Genomic DNA, 19,704 nt, shown 5'->3' with positions numbered 1-19,704 from the left:
CGGCAGGGTCGCTGCGCTCCCGAAAAGCCCCCCCCGGGGGGAGCAAACCTCGGTCGCTGGCGGCCTCCCAAGTGAGTTTCCGCTGCGGGCTCCGGCTCCTGGGCGCCTGGTAGCGGACGCTGCGGCTCCTCGCTGGTCTTGCAGGCGGCGGGGCGAGCTGCGGGGAAGCGAGGGAAGGCCGGGTCAGCGGGCCTCGCCTTCCAAGCCCAGCCCGGGCTTCGGGGGCGTTTCCTTGCCGAAAGGCTCGGCCGGACGGGGAGAGCAAGTGGTCGCCCGGGGGAGCGGGACAGGCGCTGCTCCCGCCGCTCCGCTCCGCTCCGCTCCCCGTCGTGGGATCCGGCTGTTTCCCCTCCCTGGAAGCCGAGCGGCGGCCGGGAGGGAAGGTCTTTGCCCGGGAGCCCGTGGGGAGAGCGCGCCTGGGGCCCGCCGCCCGCAAACGCTCCTCACCACCAAGCAGATGGCGTTGTTGGCTACGCAGAGCAGGACGGAGCCGGCCAGGACCAGGGCCGCCCAGTTCCCGACCTCCTGGCAGGGGCCTTCCCGCGGGGACATGGCTGGCGGCCACTCCGAGCTCTCTGGACTGGGGCTGCGGACAGAAAACCGGCCGGAGCTGCGAGGAGGCGGAGAGGCCATTGTGAGGTGGATGTGAGCCCACAGTTGCAGGCCGGGGCGGGGGTGGCTGGAGGGAAGCTGGGCTCTGAATTTGGGGAAAGCTGGAAAAGGAGGAGCGGGCAGGCTCCAGAGCGCTTCTTCTCTGGGCAGCAGTGGGGAGGGGTCTCCCCCGGCCTCATCCCCCCCCCCCCATTGACCAGCGCTAGACCTGCTCTCAGAGATAGGGGCTGCGCCTGTTGCCATTTCTCCAAAGGAATCAATTACATTTCAAAAGTGATATACAACAGATCAAAACCAATAAAACTCGTATAAGCCACAATAAACGTAATGAGAGACATGAAGGCCAAGTTAGAAAGATGTGTCTTTCTTGATCCCTTTTCTGAAGGCCGAGGGGATGGGGTGGGCTCGGCCCTCCCAAGGCGCTGCCGCCCTCCGTCTGGCACGGCACAGGAGAAAGCCGGCTGGCGTGGGCTGCTGCAACCGACAGAAACCTCCGAAGGTCCCCAGTTCCTGCAGATCGCCCCCCCCCCCGGGCGGGTTCGTAGTGAACCAGGTGGCCCTCAGGTAGCCATGCCCTGGGCAATTTTTGGCTTTCAGGAATAAGGAACAACAACACCCTCATTTGAGCCTGGAAAACCTTTGGTGACCCGTGCGGATTTTTCAGTATTGGGTTGTTGTGATCCCCAGTCCAGCTGAACTTGACTGTTAAAGAAGTGCAACTATGGAACCAAAGGCCTAGGGAGGTGGTGACCTCTCCCACCCTAGAGGATGGCCCATCTGTCAGGGATGCTTTGAAGTGGATTCCTGCATGGAGCAGGGGGTTGGATTCGATGGCCTTATAGGCCCCAGCCAACTCTACAGTTCTATGATTCTACCATGCAGTGGTTAGCAGCCTCATTGCTGTTTTTTGCACCAATTGGAACTTCCAGATGGTCTTCAAGGGTTGCCCCATGTAAAGCCCATTGCAGTAGTTTTATTTATTTATTTATTTATTACATTTCTATACTGCCCAATAGCCGGAGTTCTCTGGGCAGTTCACAAAAATTAAAACCATTCAAAGTATAAAACAACAATATAAAACCATAATATAAAATACAATATAAAAGCTCAACCAGATAAAAACAGCAGCAATGAAAAATTACAAATTTAAAACACCAAGTTAAAATTTATTTATAGACTGTTAAAATGCTGGGAGAATAAAAAGGTCTTCACCTGGCGTCTAAAAGCATATAATGTAGGTGCCAAGCAAACCTACATTATATGCTAACCAATACTTGAATAACTATTGCTGGATCAGACTGACTCTGGAAGGTCGCAATTGGTGCACTAAACCTAAGTGTGCAAAGGATAAAAATCCACTTTGGTTGTGAGGCAACTCTGTTTTGTTGAGCATAATACAGCTGTATGGAGAGAGTCCTATGGACAAAGAGCTTCTCAACTGGCTATGTGAAAAGCAGGTATATTTGTACATATTAGCATCTTAACTAATTAGCAGTTAGCAAAGTTCTAAAGCAAAACAAAGAAAGATCAAAGAAAATGTTTTCATTCTATCTTATCAACCAGCGGCCCATAACTCTTCTAGCTGTGTCAGATTGACCTGGATGGTCAGTCCTCTTTCCAATTAAGTTGTTTCAGCATTGCCTCACATTAAGGTCGCAGCTGGTGCACTAAACCTAAGTGTGCAAATGCACTCCTTCCACTGCTACCCCTGGAAATCCAGGGTCGGCCTGGGCTCAAGCCACATGCCCAAGTGATGAACCTGATCTTTCAAAGAGACCCCTTCAAGAACAAGATGAATCCCAGTCCTCAAGCTAAATTTTCTACAGACCAACAGCACCTCTGCCTCGTCAGAGCTTCATCTCAATGTCTTCGCTCACCTCATCCAGTCCGTTACAGAACTCAGGCAAAGGTCCAGGGTCTTAAGTGCTTCACTTTGCAGCCGAACACAGGCTTTTGTTTGGCTTAGGCGATCCGCCGTGGTTCTGACATGGGCTTCCTTGTTTCTCCCGGTGCCACTAGACTCTCTTGTTCCGTCCCCTCCGCACCTCCTCCAGGTGATGCCGTCCGGGCCGAAGCCCTTCCGGGGCCAACGGTATCAGCGCCTGAAGCGGAGCTGCCTCCAAGCACAACACCTCTTCGAAGACCCTGAGTTCCCAGCCACAAATGCCTCCCTCTTTTACCACCGAGACCCCCCGGATGGGGTCTCCTGGAAGCGGCCTGGGGTAAATATTGACTCTCTTGCTGCGTTTCCTTGAGATGCTTCTCTGTCGCTTGGCATCCCAGGTTTCCTAAGTGGTTTACATAAAAACACATGATACAACATAAAAACCAATATAAAAACTGCAACAATCAATAAATGCCTTAAAAACATGGCAACAAATGCAGTTAAACATGAACAGGGTCACGAGGCCTCTGTGGTGGTGGTGGTGGTCGGGGGCTCCAAAGCATCGAGGGCTGGACCCCCACTACTGCGGCTCCTCCAGCCCCCGGAGCAATGGGGGTCTCTCCAAGGGCAGGTCCCCTTGTCCCAGTGTTTCTAGGGCTGTGCATTCAGAGGGGCCTACAAGCAGGGCTGGGAGCTGGTGGGTGTTTATCCATTGCGCCTCTTCGGCGTTGGCTTTGTCTCCACTTGTGTGGGGCTGAACTCAATACAGCTGCCCCACTGTCTGTCTGCTGCCCAGGAGCTGTGCTCAGACCCCCAGCTCTTTGTGGACGGCATCAGCCCCAGGGACCTACACCAGGGCAGCCTCGGGAACTGTTGGTTTGTGGCGGCTGCCTCCTGCCTGGCCAGTGAGCCCGCTGCCGTCTGGAGGAAGGTAGGAGCCTCCCTGCCCCCACTTGCTTCCTCCCCCATCCGACCAAAATCTGGCTTCGGTGCCAGGTGGGACTGTGTTTCTCTGGGCATGGGCAAAGCACCCCTTGCCGCCAGAAGGAGGGGGCTGCCGCGACAGGCATGCTCTGCGTCTTGCCTCTCTCAGCCTTGTGCTTCCTGCCTCTGTCAGGTGATCCCAAAGCCCCGTGAGCAGGACTGGGATCCACGTCGGCCACAGAGATACGGTGGCATCTTCCGCTTCCGCTTCTGGCGCTGGGGGCACTGGACGGAGGTCTGCGTGGACGACCGCCTGCCCTGCCGGCATGGGAAACTCCTTTTTTGCCGCTCCGCAGACCCCCGCGAGTTCTGGAGCGCTCTCCTGGAAAAGGCCTATGCCAAGTATGGGGGGGTGGAGGGGGAGAGCGGGGGCGGAGGTGCTGTGCCTTTGTCTGGGAGGGTGGTCTTTGTACACAGGCACCTTGGGATCCTCCCAGACACGCTCTCGGCATCACCACCAGGGGCTCAGCCTTGGAGCTGGCAGAGTGTCTACTGAGCATGTGCAAAGTGTCCTTACCTTAGCACTGAATAATCACAACCAGCTAGTTGGATTCCAGGATATTGCCTCCAGCTCAGAGGTGGGCCGCGCAAGGGCCTCATTCTCCTGTTTTATGAATGGGGCTTTATTCGTAAGAGAAATCGGCTCCTGGGAGTGTGCAGCATAAGTGGACCAGATCCAGTTAATGAATGCTTCAACATCCCACCCCCCACCCCGTTCCTGAGGACTGAGGCCGGTGCAGTTTCCCGAGGAAGGGCAGGGCAGAGCAGGGCAGGGCAGGGCAGTCCTCGGGCCCATGGGGGAAGGCCCAGCCACAAAAGGGGCGCCCTTTCCAAAGCCAGGCCTGGCACGGCAGCGCTGGGGAGCTGTGGAGGGGTACATGTGTGAGAGCTGGGTCCTCAGTCCAGCCCAGCCCAGCCCAAAGCCCAGCTCAGCCACCGGGCCCCTCTTTCCTGCCCTGCAGGCTGAACGGCTGCTACGAGGCACTGGAGGGCGGCAACACGGCCGAGGCGCTGGTGGACTTCACGGGAGGCATCTCGGAGCTGCTGACTCTGGATGAGGGGGGCCTCAGTGGGGACCCCGAGAAGCAGAAGGAGCTCTTCCAGCAGCTGAGAAAAGCACGCTCCCGGGCGGCCCTCATCAGCTGCTCCATCCGGGTGAGGAGCCCAGCGGTGCTGCTGCTAGGGCTGGACCGTGGGGCTGACATTCTGGGGCCCCAAAGGACCACCAAGGAAGTGGCAGGCGATGGGGCAGCATGAACAGCCACACCAGCATCTGGGCCAGTATGGTCGTGCTGTGGCACCGTGGGGCTACGGCTGTTCTCTGCACCATGCCCCCTCCTCCTTCCTTCATCTTTTAAAGCACATTTTATAGCCAGGGGTGAGTGCTCATGTAATGACTTCTACTTTTAAAATAAATTAACCCATTTTCTATAAAACACACACACACACACACACACACATGAGATGCTCATTCTCCAGCAAATGTGTTTAGCATCAGGGCAGCAGACTCCCATTTTACGGCCGTAGTTATGAGAGTGCTGTGATTTAAGTGAGTTTAAAATGTGGAACTGCAGATTTCTTTTCTATTTGGGCTAGCAAGGGTGTGTTTGGCATGACGGCGGGGCGGGGCGGGAGAGAAGCGGAGGAATCTCGGTTGAGTACTTCACCATTGCAGCGTCTCTCTCTCTCTCTCGGCCCCGTAAGGCCCGTTAGACCAGGCCCTGGAATGACCCAGCTGCCCTCACGCAATTTGTGTGGATTTTCTCCCCCTTTGCTTCATACTCAATTGCTTGGCCATGCAGAGAAGGCGGCGGATACAACTATTCACGTGTTCAATAACCAGCAGCCTCCTCAAGCCCACTTTGAGGGAGGGGCTGCAGCAGCTCTGCGCTAGAGGCCCTGCTTTGCATGTGGGGGGGGGGCTGTCTCAGGTGGCAGCATCTCCAGGTAGGCTTGGAAAAGCCCCTGGAGGATCTGAACCCCGGAGAGCCGCTGCTGCTGCTGCTCGGGGTTGTTGACAGGACCAGACTGGGTGGGCCGAGTGCCTGGCTCTGCAGGCTGCATCTCCCTGTGCTTCCCATGTGCCCAGGCGGGTTGGCTACATGCTGGATTTCTCTCCACCCCACCCCCCTTGGGCCATAGGCTTTCCCGGGCGAGGGCCCTGAAGCGCAGCTGTTGTGTGGGCTGGTCCGGGGCCATGCCTACGGTATCACTGCTGTCCGGAGGGTCCAGCTCCGCCGGCGCCTCTGCCACCTCTTCAAGGCCCAGACGCTGCAGCTGCTCTGCTTGCGGAACCCCTGGGGCACCATGGAGTGGAACGGAGCCTGGAGTGACAAGTAATCTCAGAGGGAGCAGCAAGGCAGCAGGGATCCGGCAGGGCCTTTGGGTCGGGGTAGAGATGGACAGGCGGGTGGGAGGCAATCACAGGAAGTCAGGAGGATGTTCCGGAAGCCCCGCTCTCCTGCCCCAGGCAAACATGGTGGCAAGAGGAATGTGCAGGCTCAAAGGGACAGACAGAGGAAAAGGGCACACTCTGGAGGGACTGCAAAAGTGGAGTGTTGGACCTGATGGACAGAGGAGGCATGGCATGAGAATTGCTCTGGAGAGGGATCAGAGCAGAGATTCTGCTCCCACCCTGGGCCCACCTGATGCCCAAAGGGGGAAAGCCGACAAGCCGGAATGGAGCCCACGCCTGCTCATGTCCTCTGGTAACTGGGATTCAGGGGCCTATTGCTGCTTCTGATGCTGGAGGGAGCCTGTAGCCACTGGGACTAGTAGCCATTGACAGCGCTATCCTCTATGAATGGGTCTCATCCCCTGTTGCAGCCATCCAGGTTGGTGGGCACCATTGCCTCTTTTGCTGCAAATTCCTCCAAGGATGGTAGCTCTAGGGGGAGGGGTTGCGAACTGCCCCACTTCAAACCTCCCTCCCCTTCTCCATTCCCACCCACCTCAATTTCCCCACAGGTCCCCTGAATGGCAGCAGGTGAGCCAGCGCCAGCGGCGGCGGATGGGGGTCATCATTCAGGATGATGGGGAATTCTGGTGGGTCCCTTGTGCATGCCCGTCTCTGTTTCCTAGAGATTCTGGTGCCCCTTGGGGCTGCGTCCTGCGTGCCTCCGTCTTAGCAGTCAGCAGTAGATTCCTCAGACCTGGAGGGCCCCAGTGGCAATCTAGTTCCTCCCCAATCCAAAGGTCTGCACCATCCCTCCACCAGGTCCTCCTCCACCCCACTCCGTGCCTTACAAGCCCCCACATACACAAAGCTGAGTGAGTGGGCTTGCAAGGCAAAGAGCTCCAGCTGACCTGAGGAAGTGAGCCAGTCCACACACTGGATGAGAAAGCAACAGGTTCCTGGCTAAACAGGCTCTTGGCCCTTGACCCTCCTGTCCTTCCATCTGTCTTCCAGGATGTGCTTGGAGGACTTCTGCACCCATTTCACAGACATTGTCATTTGCCGGCGCATGAACACGGCACGGTTGAGCTGCCGGCGGAGCTGGTTGGAGGGCCTGCAATTCGGGGAGTGGGATCCCCAGAAGGGGCGTGCAGGTGGCTGCCTGAATCACCGAGACACCTTCCTCAAGAACCCTCAGGTGGGAGGAATTGCGGCTGAAAGGCAGAAATGTTGCACACCTTTGCACAGTGGCTAAAAACAACAACAGTAGACTCGACCCTGATTTTGAGAGCCACTTTCAGAAACCTTTGGCAGAAGATCTGGAGTTGAACAACAGAACGTGAGATCACGTTGTTGTCCCCCCACCCCTTTTTTTAATTTCTTTTTTTATGCTGTGAGGGTCTTCTTCTGAGCCCGCCACTGCCACCACCCCCGCCACCCCGGCAGTTTTCCCTGCGATATTTAATGGGTTTTCTTCTTCCGCTGCTTCCCTTCCAGCACAGGCCAGGATTCCCAGCTGCCATCTCCCCTGCAGGCACTGGCCAGGCTCCGCCCTGCTTCGCCTCAGGGGGGTGGGGGTAGGGGGCTGCGTCACACCAGCTGCTGCTCCCTCTGTCCGGTGCCGCTGTCGCACAGGCGCGGCCACCTTCCCTGGCTGGGGCCTCGCCTCGCCCCCCCCCCCAGTGTGGCCAGCCCAGGGGGCCCATGACACCACCTTCCTGTTGGATTCATGTCTGTACTCAAAACATAATTTATCTCCTGCATCTCCATCAGCAACCTCCAAGGCGGCTGACAATGATTTTGGAAATCATTGGTCTAAGAGCGGCTGCTCCATCCAGTCTAAAGGCTTTCTGAAACAGCCACGTTCTGGCTGCTCACCAGAGAGTGAGCAGAGAGGCAAATCTAGACCTTTTTAGAAGAGGAGGGTCTTCTTTCACAGCCAGAAACCACAGCTGAAAAGGCCCTGCCCAATGTGTGCATCCCTATCCCCGCCCCTGCAACTACACCTCAAGATAGCTGCGCTCACCCCTGGTCCCAGCCAGCCTAGGATCTCCTTTGCTGGTGGGTTTTAAGCCAAAGCAGGATGGCCACCGGCCACAGCCATGGGTGCTGTCGCTGCCTATCTCTGCCATTGCCGGGGTGGTGATGGTGTTGGGCTAGATGGCCTTTGAGGCCCCTTCCAAGTCTGCACATAACAGCACCACCTTGAAATGCACCTGGAGTCAAATTGACAGCCAGCACAACTGATACAGCAGCCCTGGGCTGATAGGCCTCACATTGGAGGGCTGGAGTTTTGGGGGCACTTTTCAAAGGCAGCCCCACTAATTTGCTCTCTGTTTGTTCTTGCACTGTGCCTCTGTGAAGCCTGAAGAACTGTCCTGTGTTGCTCAAAGCCTTACATGCAGCTCTTTACATACGGCTTGGTCCCTCCGTGGGGGGTGGGGAGTAGCATTCCTGAGTTCCTAAGACTCCGAAAAGCTACAACGGGAAAGGACAGGTGTGTGGGAGCAACCCCCTTTTCCGCATTGTTTGGCTGACACCCTGTCCTCATCCCCACGATCCCCCCCCCCCAGTTTTTCTTTGAGGTGCCAAGGACTCCGGACTCAATTCTGATTTCGCTGCAGCAGCAGGACACACGGCAGCTGCGAGGGTCTGACTCTGGGGGGCGCAACCTCCCCGTGGGCTTCGAGCTCTTCAGGGTGAGTCAGAATCCAAGTTCTGGGGTGGGAGCTGGGCGTGGGGAAGTGGGCTGCAGGGAACTGTTGGGAGATGTTGCCCAAGCTGGCAGGGGGAGGGCTGGGCTGCGAGGGGGGGAGGCTTTAGTCTGATGAGGGTGCTGTGCTCTGAGTTGTGGATGCTTTCTTTGGTGGAGGGCAGCCCAGGAGCTGTGGCCGCTTCAGGGCACAACCAGTGTAGGCCCCCCTTTCAAGGCTGGACAGTCCTTGTCCCCCACCCACGCACCCACCACACACACACACACACACACACACACACGAGGTGCGGGGGAGGGGGGAGGAGTCGCTGCTCTGACATGTGGACCGTTGGCTGAACTCAGCCTTTGGGGAGCTGCCATTTCCCCCCGGGCCTCAGCCAGGCCTCTGCCACTGCATTTGATGAGGCCTTGGTCAAATCCAAGCCAGGCTGTTATGGGGTTAGGATTGGGGCCATCCTCCCAGGGCCTCAGGGCTTGGGGAAAGGGCTGCCTCGATCCCTGACTCCCCACGGATGGGGCCACTCTTGCTTGCGGCAACCGGTCTTGACCAGCACATGTCCTGGGGGTGCTGAGCCTGGAGTGGGCTCAGGACCTCTAAGGGATGAATGGGCAGGATGGAAACCACAGCAGGCCTGGTGGCCCAGTGGGAGAGGCCTGGCAGCTGGACAGCGCTGGGGAACGTGGTAGGTCATGCTTGGCGAGGGTCTTGTGTCTAAAGCCAGCTTTGGGGCAGATCCTGCTCTCTGCTGTCTGACAGAAAGAAGACGCTCCCCTGGAGGGTGGGTGGGATTTCCAGTGACCCAGAACTTAGTTTGGGCTGCATCCCCCCCGCCCCGTCCTCCTTGGTTTTGTATCCTCGGAGAGCATCTCCCATGCATCCACACGCAGTCTGAGGCTGGACATGATCCAGCAGCATCTTGCAGCAGACACCCCCCACATGGGTGGGGTTCCAGTGGGGGGAGCACACACCGAGTCTTGTCCTTGCCATCGTCAGCAGAAGGCACATGATGCCTTACTGAGCGCTGTGCTTGGCGAGCGTGATGGTGGCTCTCGGAGGAGACGTCCCGCAGCCCTGGAGGCAGCTGAGGTGGGGGAGTCCATGGGTGGGCTCGGAGACTTCTCTCAGCCCCAGGCCAAGTGCCCTTTCGGAGGCTGGGGGGGGGTGCAAAGGCACAAGGGCTGAGGCCAAAAACGCACCAGCATGTTCCTGCCAGTCCTGAAGCCTTTGGAGAAGTAGCTCAAATGTCGAGAGTTGGGGGCGGGGCGGGGGGGAGTGCTCCAAACCCGGAAGGGGCAGGGCCACCGGGAAAACCCTAGGGGACTGGATGGGGACCCCAAAGGGGCCAGACTGGTTCCCCAGGGCCTGAGGTCCTCCACCCAGTGCAGCCTAAGGCTGACTTTTGGATGCAGGGGCATCTGGGCACCTGTTTCTTACGAGCGCCACGGGGCTCCCGCTCACCTGCAAAGTGCAGGCCAGGCCAGGCTCTTCCTCTTGGAGTGAGGTTGTGGGGGCTGACTTGGGGGGCTGTCATTCCCCCACAGGTGGAGCAGAACCGGTGCTGGCGCCTCCACTGCATCCCACCCCGCCTGGCCGGCTCCACCTACATTGACTCTCGCAGCGTCTTGCTCCGGGCAGAAGTGCCAGCAGGCCGCTACGCCGTGCTGCCCACGACCTTTGACCCGGACCAGAGCGGTGCGTTCCTTTTGCGGATCTACAGCGAGCGCCCGGCCCGGCTGCGGTGAGCCTTCCCCTCCCTCCAAGGGCTGCCCCCTCCCCTGCCGGCTGTAACGTTGACTCTGCCACGTCAGGCGTTGGAACGAGGCTGTCACTCTCTCTGAGCATATGCAGAGTGCCTTTCCCTTGATTGTCAGGCTCAATCCGAGCAGCTGCTCCCACACGCCACAAGGCTGAAATAATAGCATTTCTCCCTGCATGCAGCTTCCTGATGTGGGGTGTGTGTGGGTTTTCCTCCTGACCTTTGACCTACACCCCATAGTATGTCCCTGACTTTCTCTCTTGCCTCCCCCTGCCCAGAGCGGTCGACTGCGAAGAGCCCCCGAGCCCCCGCTGCTGTACATGCTGCACTGCCCCCCCACAGCTCATCACTTCCATCTGGGTCCAACGGGCCATGGGGTTGGCTCTTCCCAACACTGGCAAAGGTGAATTCGAACCCTGAACTGTACAGCGACATCACCCCCACCCCCATGGGGCAGCAGCCCCACTCAAGCTCTACAAGGGATGCCATGGGAGGACCAGACCTCTTGCCCTCCTCAGTGTTGCCAGACCAGCTGGGGAATTAACACACACACACACCCTCCACTCACAGGAGCCCTGGGGCTGTTCCTGTTCCTGGCACACCATTAATTTATGGAACTCACTGCTGCAAGCTGCCAGGATGCTACTGGCTTGGAGGCCTTTCATAGAATCATAGAATCACAGAGTTGGAAGGGGCCTACAAGGCCATCGAGTCCAACCCCCTGCTCATTGCAGGAATCCACCCTAAAGCATCCCTGACAGACAGTTGTCCAGCTGCCTCTTGAAGGCCTCTAGTGTGGGAGAGCCCACAACCTCCCTAGGGAACTGATTCCATTGTTGTACTGCTTTCAAATGGGGTTGGCAGAACCAAGGAGACAGGGTCAGCCTTGATGGTTCTTTGCCCCCCATCCTGAGAGGCACTGCCTCTGAATACCAGGCACTGGGGAGGACAACACCTTGCCCTGATCCTTCCTTGCTTGCTGGAGGCATCTTGCTGGCCATGGGAGGACCAGGCCACTGGCTACATGGACTGGGTTAGGAACCTGCTGTTAAATCCCCTCCTATATGCCCTGCCCCCCAGGTGGTAGAGCTCCTGCATGACTCCTCCCAGCCTGTGCCTTCCTGCCCACTGTCCCTGGCCCCTCAGCTGAACCTCTCAGGTTAGCCCCATTGGAGGGCTGGGACTGACTGCCTCGGGGTGTGTGTGTATGTCACCTGTTCCCCCAGCCCCAGACGTCTATGTGAAGGTGCGCTGTGAAGGGGAAGAGGTGAGCTCCGCTGTCCACAAGGCCACATCCAACCCAGACTTCAACTTCAGGGCCATTTTCTGCCGCCGGCGCCCACGCAGACCCATCCACATTGAGGTAAGGGGGGCCATGCACAGACCCACCCCATGGCTCCCTCCATTCTTCTTGGTGTACTCCTCCATAGTGCTAGAGGGAGGGGAAGGACCAGGTGCCTGGGAGGGGGTTTCCAGGGCATCTCTCTGGGACCAGATCCATTAATTGGGGATGGATCCGTGCTGCAGCACTTTGCCCCATCTGTTGATGTCAGGCAGAGTTTGATGCAGCCGGGTGCACAAGCCAGCCAAGGCCCAGAATGGGGAGGGGGTCACTCCTGGGCTTCCTGGCCCTACCCCCTTGCAGGAACACATTTCAGCCTGCCCTCTCATGCAGCAGCACGCCTTTGGCCAGCATGGCTGCCCAGGATCTGGAGGGCTCTCGTGACTGAGCCCCCAGCCTGCCCCTGAGGCCATCGGCACCTCGCCTGCCTAGAAGCTGTAAGGGAGTCCCCGAGCCTGGGGCAGCTGCCCCCTCCTGCGCTCCTGGGTTTGGGCCATGCTCTAAATCCCACAAAATGGGCCGAGGCAGGACTGAGCTAGCAGGGATCAGGCGTGCCAGGGGTGTTGCGGGGCAGAGGGAGGCGGCTGTCCCAGGCAGCTGATCGTGAGTGCCATGGAAGGAAGGGCAGCCACCCGAGAGCAGCTCAAGGGGCAGCCCTGGAAGCTGTATTGCCTGGGAGGGGGAGAGGCCTCTGGTGCCACAATAAGGCAATTAGACTTGGATGCCTGATACTTCCACTGGGCTGCTGGCAGACGCCATTTGCCGCTCTGGGGCCAGCCCTGTCCCCATGGGCTGCCTCTGCCCCATCCTGCCTGGGCCTCCTGACCTTCCCCGGGGGATGTGGGGCTGGTCTGTGGCATCATTTTGCACTCTCCGTCACCTCCCAGGTCTGGGCCAAGCGGTTCCTGCGCAGCACGCGGCTGGGACACGTCACGGTGGCAGCAGACAGCCCCACAGAGATGGGCTGGGCAGAGATGCTGCAGCTGCAGGGGTCTCCCCAGGCCTGCCCCGCCGGTTCCATTCTGGTGGAGACCTCGACCAGCACTGACCTCTTGGCCCTGTGAGCTTGGCCCCCTCCGGCACAAGTGTGTGTTTGTGTGTGTGTGTGTAGGAGGAGCACCACACAAGCACGCTGGGATTTGTGCTCTATTCTGTGGTGAGACGTCTTCAGAAGTGCAGGTAGCAGCCCCTTGCAATTCATGTGGCGTTGTGCCTGCGGGCCCCTGGCCGGCTGGCTTCTCTTGATGCACAAGAGGAAGGCACATCTCTTGCCCATGACTGACGTCCCTGCCTGACCTATGGCAAGTGGGTCAGAGTCATCTTCATGCTCGCCTTCATCCAGATCACATCCAGAGGAGCTGAGCTGGGTAGCGGAATAGTTTCTGGCAGTTTCCTGGGATCGGGGAAGTGGGTGATGTACACCACAAAAGGCAGGCAGAATGCATAATCCTCTGCACGTTTACTTGTTAGTAAGTCCCATTGAACTCAAAGGGTTACTTCTGAGTAGGCATAAATAGGATTGTACTGGGCCGGTTCCCTCTTCTGCTGGCCTAGGGAGACCTGTCATTGCAAGTTCTGATTGCAGGAAAATCTGTCATGAAAAATATATATGTAAAGCTGCAAAAATTGAGTAAACATCTATTTCATGGATGTTTGAAATTTGGATATGAAACTTTCTGATTTCAATTTTATATCTTGATTTCGAGCTTGATGCTTTTTTAAAAAAACAACACCCTTGCTTTACAAATAGCAATGTTTAGTTTGCTAAACTCCAGTATGTTAATATTCTGCTAATGTTTTAATAAAGCCTTTAAATCCAACAGCATCTTTCTCTAATTATGTAAACAAAAGCATTAATTGTGGCAATATCTACGCCTGAAGTTTTACAATCAGATTCATCCTGGAAATTCTCTCCGTCCCCAGCTCAGCGACAACCGCAGCTCCATTTCCAGTCTCTGCGGAAACTCAGGGCTGCTTTTCCCGTCCTCCTCTTACCTGGGCTGTTGGCGGAACAACCCAGAGCGCCTGGTCAAGATCCCACCAGCAGGGGGCGCCCCGGGGCGTGGAGCGCACCCGACCGAGCGCGACGGATCCGGGAGCCCCTAATTCAGAGCTGGGGTGTTTTGGCGCAGCCCGCCGCCCTTTCTCCTGCCAGTCTCCCGCCCAGCCGAGCTGCCTGCCAGCCGCCAGTGGCCCAGTCGATCACCCGTCTTCCACTTCCCCAGTGCCTCCGAGACTCCCTCGGGGACCAAGCCACGGGCGACTGGCCTTCGCCCCCTCCGCTTTCTCCTCGTGCGGGACGTCCTAGGACTCCTAAGCCCGCTTCACTTGGCGCGGGGGCGGGGGGATGGATGCCAAGGCGAAGCTTTGCGTCGCCCGGGAGGGGACAGCTGACTCGGCACAGAACCCCCCCCCCCTCCCCTGCTACGGCACCTGGAGCGCAAGAGATGAACGGACGGGGGGGGGGGGGCGACAGGAGCTCCTCCTTGGTCCCCCTGGCGCTGCGGCGGCCCTGGGGGCGGGTAGCGACAACGGCCCGAAGAGGCCCACGGCCATTCCTCAGTCGAGGGGTTATTGGGAGGCAGCTGTGCGGGTGGAAACGCCGAGGTGGTGGTTCAGGGAGGCCGAAGCCCTCCAGGACCGCGACGCCTGCAGCCCCGGCGCGCAGCCCCGAGCCAAGCACCCGTGCAGCGGCTGCGCGGGAAACCGGTGGGATTTCGGCCTGCCTGGTCAAGCCACGGGGTGGGGTGGACTCGGGCGGGGTCACGGCCTCGGCTAATCCGCGCTCCGGGGGCGGAGCGGGGCCGTGCCCGAGAGGGGGCGGCTCCTCCCTGCCCTGATAAGCGCCGGCTCGGCCGCCGCTGCCCCTCGCTGGCTGGCTGGCTGGCGCCGGTCTCTGCCCCGCAGCGTCTATCCGCCATGTGGGTCCAGTTCGCCCCGCTGCGCCTGCCCCTGCGGCGGCGCCTCCAGACCGCCGCCGTCGTGCAGTGGATCTTCTCCTTTTTGGCGCTGGGTGAGGTTGGAGCGGGGCCGCAGCCAAGAAGGGGCTTCTGGGAGCAGGGAGTTTGAATTGCCTGGGCTGAGCAGCAGCCTTTCCGGAGGTGGGAGGATCCCCCTCCTATACGTGGGAAAGGCTGGGTGTGTGTTTGTGCCACTGCCACTTACGGGAGGGGGGTGCGCGTGTGCCAGGATGGCGCCCTTTCCTTCCGTGGTAGTGCTTAGTTTTTCGGACCCTAACCCGTCCGAAAAATTCGCGGGGCTTGGCTTCTTTGAAGGAGGCCCCTCTAAGTGTGGGGCTTCCTTCGTCGGAAGGGGCTGTTGCCTGGGGAGTCCCGCTGGGCCGTGGGGGGGCCCTGTTTGGCCTATCTGTGCCGCAGTGTAGTCTGGGCCCACATAGCCGTGGGGCTGGGAATCGCTTGCCGGGGTGGGGGGCGAGCGGGCAGGAGTTTGGAGAAGTGCCCCGTCCCTCCATGGAAGCAATATCCAGATCGTGTCTGATCATCTTGTGCCCCCGAGCCTGTTTTCTGGGGCTTGAGTAGTAGTGGAGTACTCCTGAGCATGTGCAGATGGAGGACTCTTCAGCCTGCCATTGGGCAGCCATTTCCAGTCCCCTATTCGGTTGTTTTGGGGTGGGGGTGGGGACTGCCTCGGTTCCCTTTTTGTAAATTCAAGGTCTGGAGGTCCTTGTGGTGTGGAACTGTCTGGCACTCAGAGGGTGGGAGCCTGAACTTCTGAGGGGGTGGAGGGTCGGGCCTTTCCCCTAGGGAAGGTAACAGGGCACTGCCTCTCTCCCCAGCTCAATGCTGCCTGGTGCTGTATCTCCTGCTGTTGCTGGGGGACGGCTGGGTGCTGGCCGTGCTCTACGCTGCCTGGCTCTACCTGGATTGGGACACCCCTGCCCGAGGGGGCCGCCGCTCGGCCTGGGCACGCAACTGGGCCGTATGGCGATACTTCCGCGACTACTTCCCCATCACGGTGAGAGGGTGGGGGCAGGGAGGGAGGCAGGGAGGGGGCTGGCTGCCCCCTGAACTGAGGCAAAAGCCTGGCAGTGCAGCCCATTTCCCTCTTGCAGGGCAGAGTCCCCCCTCCTCTCCTCTCCCCTCTCCCTGCTGCCCTTGTAGTCTTGGACTAAGTTGAGCACAAACACTGCTTCCATGCCTGATTTGAACCCCAGGAACTTCAGCCCTGGAAATGGGAAGTCGCAGACACCCCCCTTCCCCAGTTGCAGTGCATAGTTTGGTGTGGGTGGGTCTGGGGCTCAGCCGCAGAGGAGCCCTTGGTCTTCTGCATGCGAGAGGCCCGGTTCACTCCGCGGCGTCTCCAATGGAAATCCAGTCAGGGGAGGAGCCAGGCCTGGGTAGCCTCCATGGCCCGAAGGGCTGACGACCAGGGCAGAAGGCCACTGCTTGGGTAAGCATTGCAGGGAGGCAGCAAAGAGGCGCCAGTCCCAAACGGTTGCCTGTTGCCAACTACGGTCCCCTCTCCCCCTTTCCCCTTCCTTTTCTCCCTGTGGTAGCTGGTGAAGACGGCGGAGCTAGACCCTTCGTGCAACTACCTCTTTGGCTTCCACCCCCACGGGGTGCTGGTGGCCGGAGCCTTTGGGAACTTCTGCACGGAGGCCACGGGGTTCTCCCAGCTCTTCCCAGGGCTCACGCCGCACCTGCTGATGCTGCCGTTCTGGTTCAAGGTGCCTTTCTTCCGAGACTACATCATGAGCGGGGGTGAGCCTGGGCTGTTGTGGGGCAAGGCTCCTGCTTCATTGGGATGGTCTCCCACTACTGTTGGGGGCGAGGGGGCGAGAAGGCCTGCTGGGGCGGGGCCTTGCTCGTGGACCCTTTTCCAACCCGCCCACCTCTGTTTTAATCTTTCAGGGCTGGTTTCCTCAGAGAAGGCCAGCGCCTCATACCTCCTTGGCCATGAAGGGGGTGGCCAGGTGGCTGTGATAGCGGTTGGGGGCCCACCGGAGTCGCTGGATGCCCGCCCAGGGGCTTTAACCCTCCAGATTCGCGGCCGCAAAGGCTTCATAAAGATGGCACTGCAGCATGGGTGAGGGGTGTGTGCAGCGCTGTGGGGGGGTGGAGAGGGGAGGGGTCGGGTCTGCCCTGCAGGCTCTTCTCAGTGGAGAGGTTGACCTGCGGTGGAACATGGGCGTGTTTGCAAGCGTGGCTCTTTTCACGTTGCTTCCCAATAGCAGACCATGCGCCAGACGTGGATCGATAGCAAAATGCAAACGTTTGGTTGCGGCTGCTGAGGTTTTGCTGGTGGGGCAGATCAAGCAGAGGGGGGAGTGTGGTCTTGCCCTGACTCGTCTCTCTGTCTTTCCTTCAGAGCCGCCCTGGTCCCCGTCTTCTCCTTTGGGGAGAACGAGCTCTTCAACCAAGTCCAGAACCCCCGGGGCTCCCTCATCCGCACGATGCAGGAGCGGCTCCAGAAGGTCCTGGGGCTGGCGCTGCCCCTCTTCCACGCTCGGGGTGTTTTCCAGTACAGCTTTGGGCTCTTGCCCTTCCGAAGGCCCATCCACACTGTGGGTGAGTGGCACCACTGGCTCTGGGGTGCTGGCGGAGGGTTTGGGGGGCAGCTGCACAGGGAGGGGGCTGCCCTTCTGTTGCCTCTCCTAATCCCCAGAGAGTCCCTCTCTCCATTGGTAGCGGCACGGCCCTTTCCTTGCGCCTCGGTTCTCCCCCAGGTGCAGCTGTGTCCATCCCAGCCTGCCCCTGAGCTTGGCTGATGCAATGCTCCGGTCACTGGGCCCCAGTTCCGGCCCTGCGTTTTGCAACTACCTCTGAAGAGGCCCCTGCGGTGCCTTTGCAGCCTTGGACTTTGGCCCACGGGGAGGCTCTGGGCTGGCTCTTCCTGTTGTAACTCCTGGGGGGTGGCTTGGTTGAACCCTTGACCAAATGTGTACAAGTCAGAGTAGATCCTCCGCCAGTTCTGCACAATTGGATGGGAGGGGAGATTTGAAAAGCCCCCCTTCCGTCTGTGTGTGTGTGTGTGTGTGTGTGTGTTGGAGCTCAGCCATCCTTTGCTGCCGTCTGTCCCAGTCCCGATCAAGTGCTTTGACAGAAGCTCCCCTGCTGCCCTTCCTGGCCCAGGTGGGGGACCCAAACACAGGTCCTCTTCTCCTGATACGCAGCCTGAATGCTGGAGGGTCTGGCGTTCTGCCCCGGGGTCCCCCCTCCCCCAGCAGTGTGGGGATTTGGGGGTGCTTGGCTTTCCTTCTCCCAGCCTGAATCATTGCCTCGCTGGCATGTTCTGGGCCCTGGCTCTGCCCAGCTGCGACTTGCCCTGTTGTGGTCCTAACGTGAGCAGTCTCTTTGGGCTGGGAGGGAGTGCATGCCCTCCAGTGGCTGGACTGCAGCCCGCATCAGCCCCAGCCAGCAAGACCAGTGGTGTGGGGTGATGGCAGCAGCCGTCCAGCAACACCTGCAGGGCCGGGCCGCCCACACGGTCCTAGAAGAGCCAGGCAGGTGGAGGGGCTCCTCCTGCCATGGGGCACCAACTCCTTCCACCTCCCCTACAGTGGGAGCCCCCATCCCTGTGCCCAAGACACCGCATCCATCCCGGGAAGCCATTGACGAGCTGCACAAGACCTACCTGGACAAGCTCACCCAGCTCTTTGAAGAGACCAAGGCCAAGTACGGGCTGCCAGAGGAGAAGCACCTGCAGCTGATCTAGAGGAGGGACCGGAGCCGTGGCCAGCGTCTCCCTCCGTGCTGGGGGCCATCACAGCCACCGCCTTCTGGACTGAATGAAGTGACTCCTGGGAAGTATGGCTCAAGGGGCTCTTTGCACACCTGTCACATCATGGGTGTGTGAATGTGTGACAATGACAGTAAGAGGAGTGGGGACTCCCCCAAATTTGGCTTGAATTCCCCTTCCTGGGAAGGGACCTGGGGTAACTCTGTGGGGTGGATGGCTTTGTAGAAGGCTGCGGGGAACAGGGAGACATGTACACAAGGTGGGGGGGGGGCTGGAATCCTGCCTAAACTGGGTGGTGGAGAGTTGCGCTGCTAGCCTAGATCTCAGGTGGGGGGGTTGTTTTAAGAGCCATCTTGCCTCCTGGGGGGGCGTTTGACCTTCCAGTGCTGTAACCCCCTCGGGTATCTGAAAAGTCCTTTCAACATCAGCAGCCACTTCTTGTCATCCTGTTCAGAAATAAAGCAGCCAACGTCCCGTGTCAAAATGTTGGTGAATTTCTACTTGGTCAAAAGTCCTGCAGGGACGAGGAGAAGCAAAAGCATTCCGCCCGCCCCATCTGCTCTCTCCCCCCGCCACACCCACACCTGGAGTTACTCTTGTGTGTGTGTGTCTGGGTAGGGGCTCCCATGCCTTGGCTGGCTGGCTGGCTTCTGCCTTCTGCGTGGGCTTTCTGCCTCCTTTGCGCGTTCTCTCATCCCAGAGCTGAAAGAGGGTGTGTGGGTGAAGCCATTGCGCCATTGGCCTAGACCCCGTGTGTGTGTGTGTGTGTGTGTGTGTGTGTGTGTGTGTGTGCCCACATCTCCTGCTCTGTGCCAAACAGCAGCAGGGGTTTCACTTGACCCAGCCAGCTATTGCACAGGCAGTGTAGAAAGCAGAGGACTGTGGGGGCCGCCAGGGCTAAAAATAAACGCTTGCCCAAGAGCTGCCTCATGTGGCTGGTGGGGGAGGCAGGGTGGGTACTGGGGGAGCAGCTCCTGCATCCAGAATTCGCTGGGCCAAAGGTGGACCTCTCTGTGGGGGGCGGGGCAGGGGTGAGAGGCTGGCGCTATGCTTCCCTTCACCAATGGCACAGGAAGCCCATGTGCTCCTTAATCCTCACTGGGTGGGACTGGTGAAGAAAAGCAGCTCTGCACATCCCCAGAGGCATTTTTAGTTCACTTGCGCCAGGTCTGAGCAATAGGTTGTCCGAGGCTGAGCCCAGCAGAGCCGGGGCTGCTCCTTCCCGCCTGCGTGTGGGGGTACAAACGAGCGAGGGGCCCATCTGGCGCTGGCCGTCAGTTTGAGAGGTTCAAGGGCTTGGCAAAAAGAAAAGGAAGG

General features: G+C 59.1%; 2 protein-coding genes across 2 annotated transcripts; both read left to right on the top strand.

The window, feature by feature from the left end:
- Positions 1–2,614: 2,614 nt before the first annotated feature.
- Positions 2,615–12,886, top strand: LOC134405253 (calpain-5-like). Its single transcript, XM_063136484.1, has 12 exons — positions 2,615–2,834; positions 3,294–3,428; positions 3,615–3,823; positions 4,444–4,636; positions 5,624–5,817; positions 6,449–6,526; positions 6,891–7,074; positions 8,450–8,575; positions 10,132–10,328; positions 10,625–10,749; positions 11,573–11,709; positions 12,576–12,886. Exons 1-12 carry the CDS (start codon positions 2,670–2,672, stop codon positions 12,750–12,752), a joined length of 1,920 nt encoding a protein of 639 aa, XP_062992554.1. The 5' UTR covers positions 2,615–2,669; the 3' UTR covers positions 12,753–12,886.
- Positions 12,887–14,569: 1,683 nt separating this feature from the next.
- On the top strand, positions 14,570–18,871 carry LOC134405254 (2-acylglycerol O-acyltransferase 2-B-like). Its single transcript, XM_063136485.1, has 6 exons — positions 14,570–14,701; positions 15,485–15,663; positions 16,205–16,409; positions 16,560–16,734; positions 17,017–17,216; positions 18,209–18,871. Exons 1-6 carry the CDS (start codon positions 14,608–14,610, stop codon positions 18,361–18,363), a joined length of 1,008 nt encoding a protein of 335 aa, XP_062992555.1. The 5' UTR covers positions 14,570–14,607; the 3' UTR covers positions 18,364–18,871.
- Positions 18,872–19,704: the final 833 nt, after the last annotated feature.

The sequence above is a fragment of the Elgaria multicarinata genome, chromosome 11 (assembly GCF_023053635.1).
Source record: "Elgaria multicarinata webbii isolate HBS135686 ecotype San Diego chromosome 11, rElgMul1.1.pri, whole genome shotgun sequence".
Classification (NCBI taxonomy): domain Eukaryota; kingdom Metazoa; phylum Chordata; class Lepidosauria; order Squamata; family Anguidae; genus Elgaria; species Elgaria multicarinata.
The sequence above is the reverse complement of the archived record's forward strand: the minus strand, read 5'-3'. Positions and strand labels throughout refer to the sequence as shown.

What these genes read in the sequence shown, in the direction of transcription:
- LOC134405253 (XM_063136484.1), top strand. Translation starts at nt 2,670, where the DNA reads ATGCCGTCCGGGCCGAAGCCCTTCCGGGGCCAACGGTATCAGCGCCTG. An exon ending in CAGGATGATGGGGAATTCTG is followed by an intron (nt 6,527 to 6,890) that starts GTGGGTCCCTTG and finishes TCTGTCTTCCAG; the next exon opens with GATGTGCTTGGAGGACTTCT. An exon ending in CCTTCCTCAAGAACCCTCAG is followed by an intron (nt 7,075 to 8,449) that starts GTGGGAGGAATT and finishes CCCCCCCCCCAG; the next exon opens with TTTTTCTTTGAGGTGCCAAG.
- LOC134405254 (XM_063136485.1), top strand. Translation starts at nt 14,608, where the DNA reads ATGTGGGTCCAGTTCGCCCCGCTGCGCCTGCCCCTGCGGCGGCGCCTC. An exon ending in GCGACTACTTCCCCATCACG is followed by an intron (nt 15,664 to 16,204) that starts GTGAGAGGGTGG and finishes TCCCTGTGGTAG; the next exon opens with CTGGTGAAGACGGCGGAGCT. An exon ending in AAGGCCCATCCACACTGTGG is followed by an intron (nt 17,217 to 18,208) that starts GTGAGTGGCACC and finishes CCTCCCCTACAG; the next exon opens with TGGGAGCCCCCATCCCTGTG.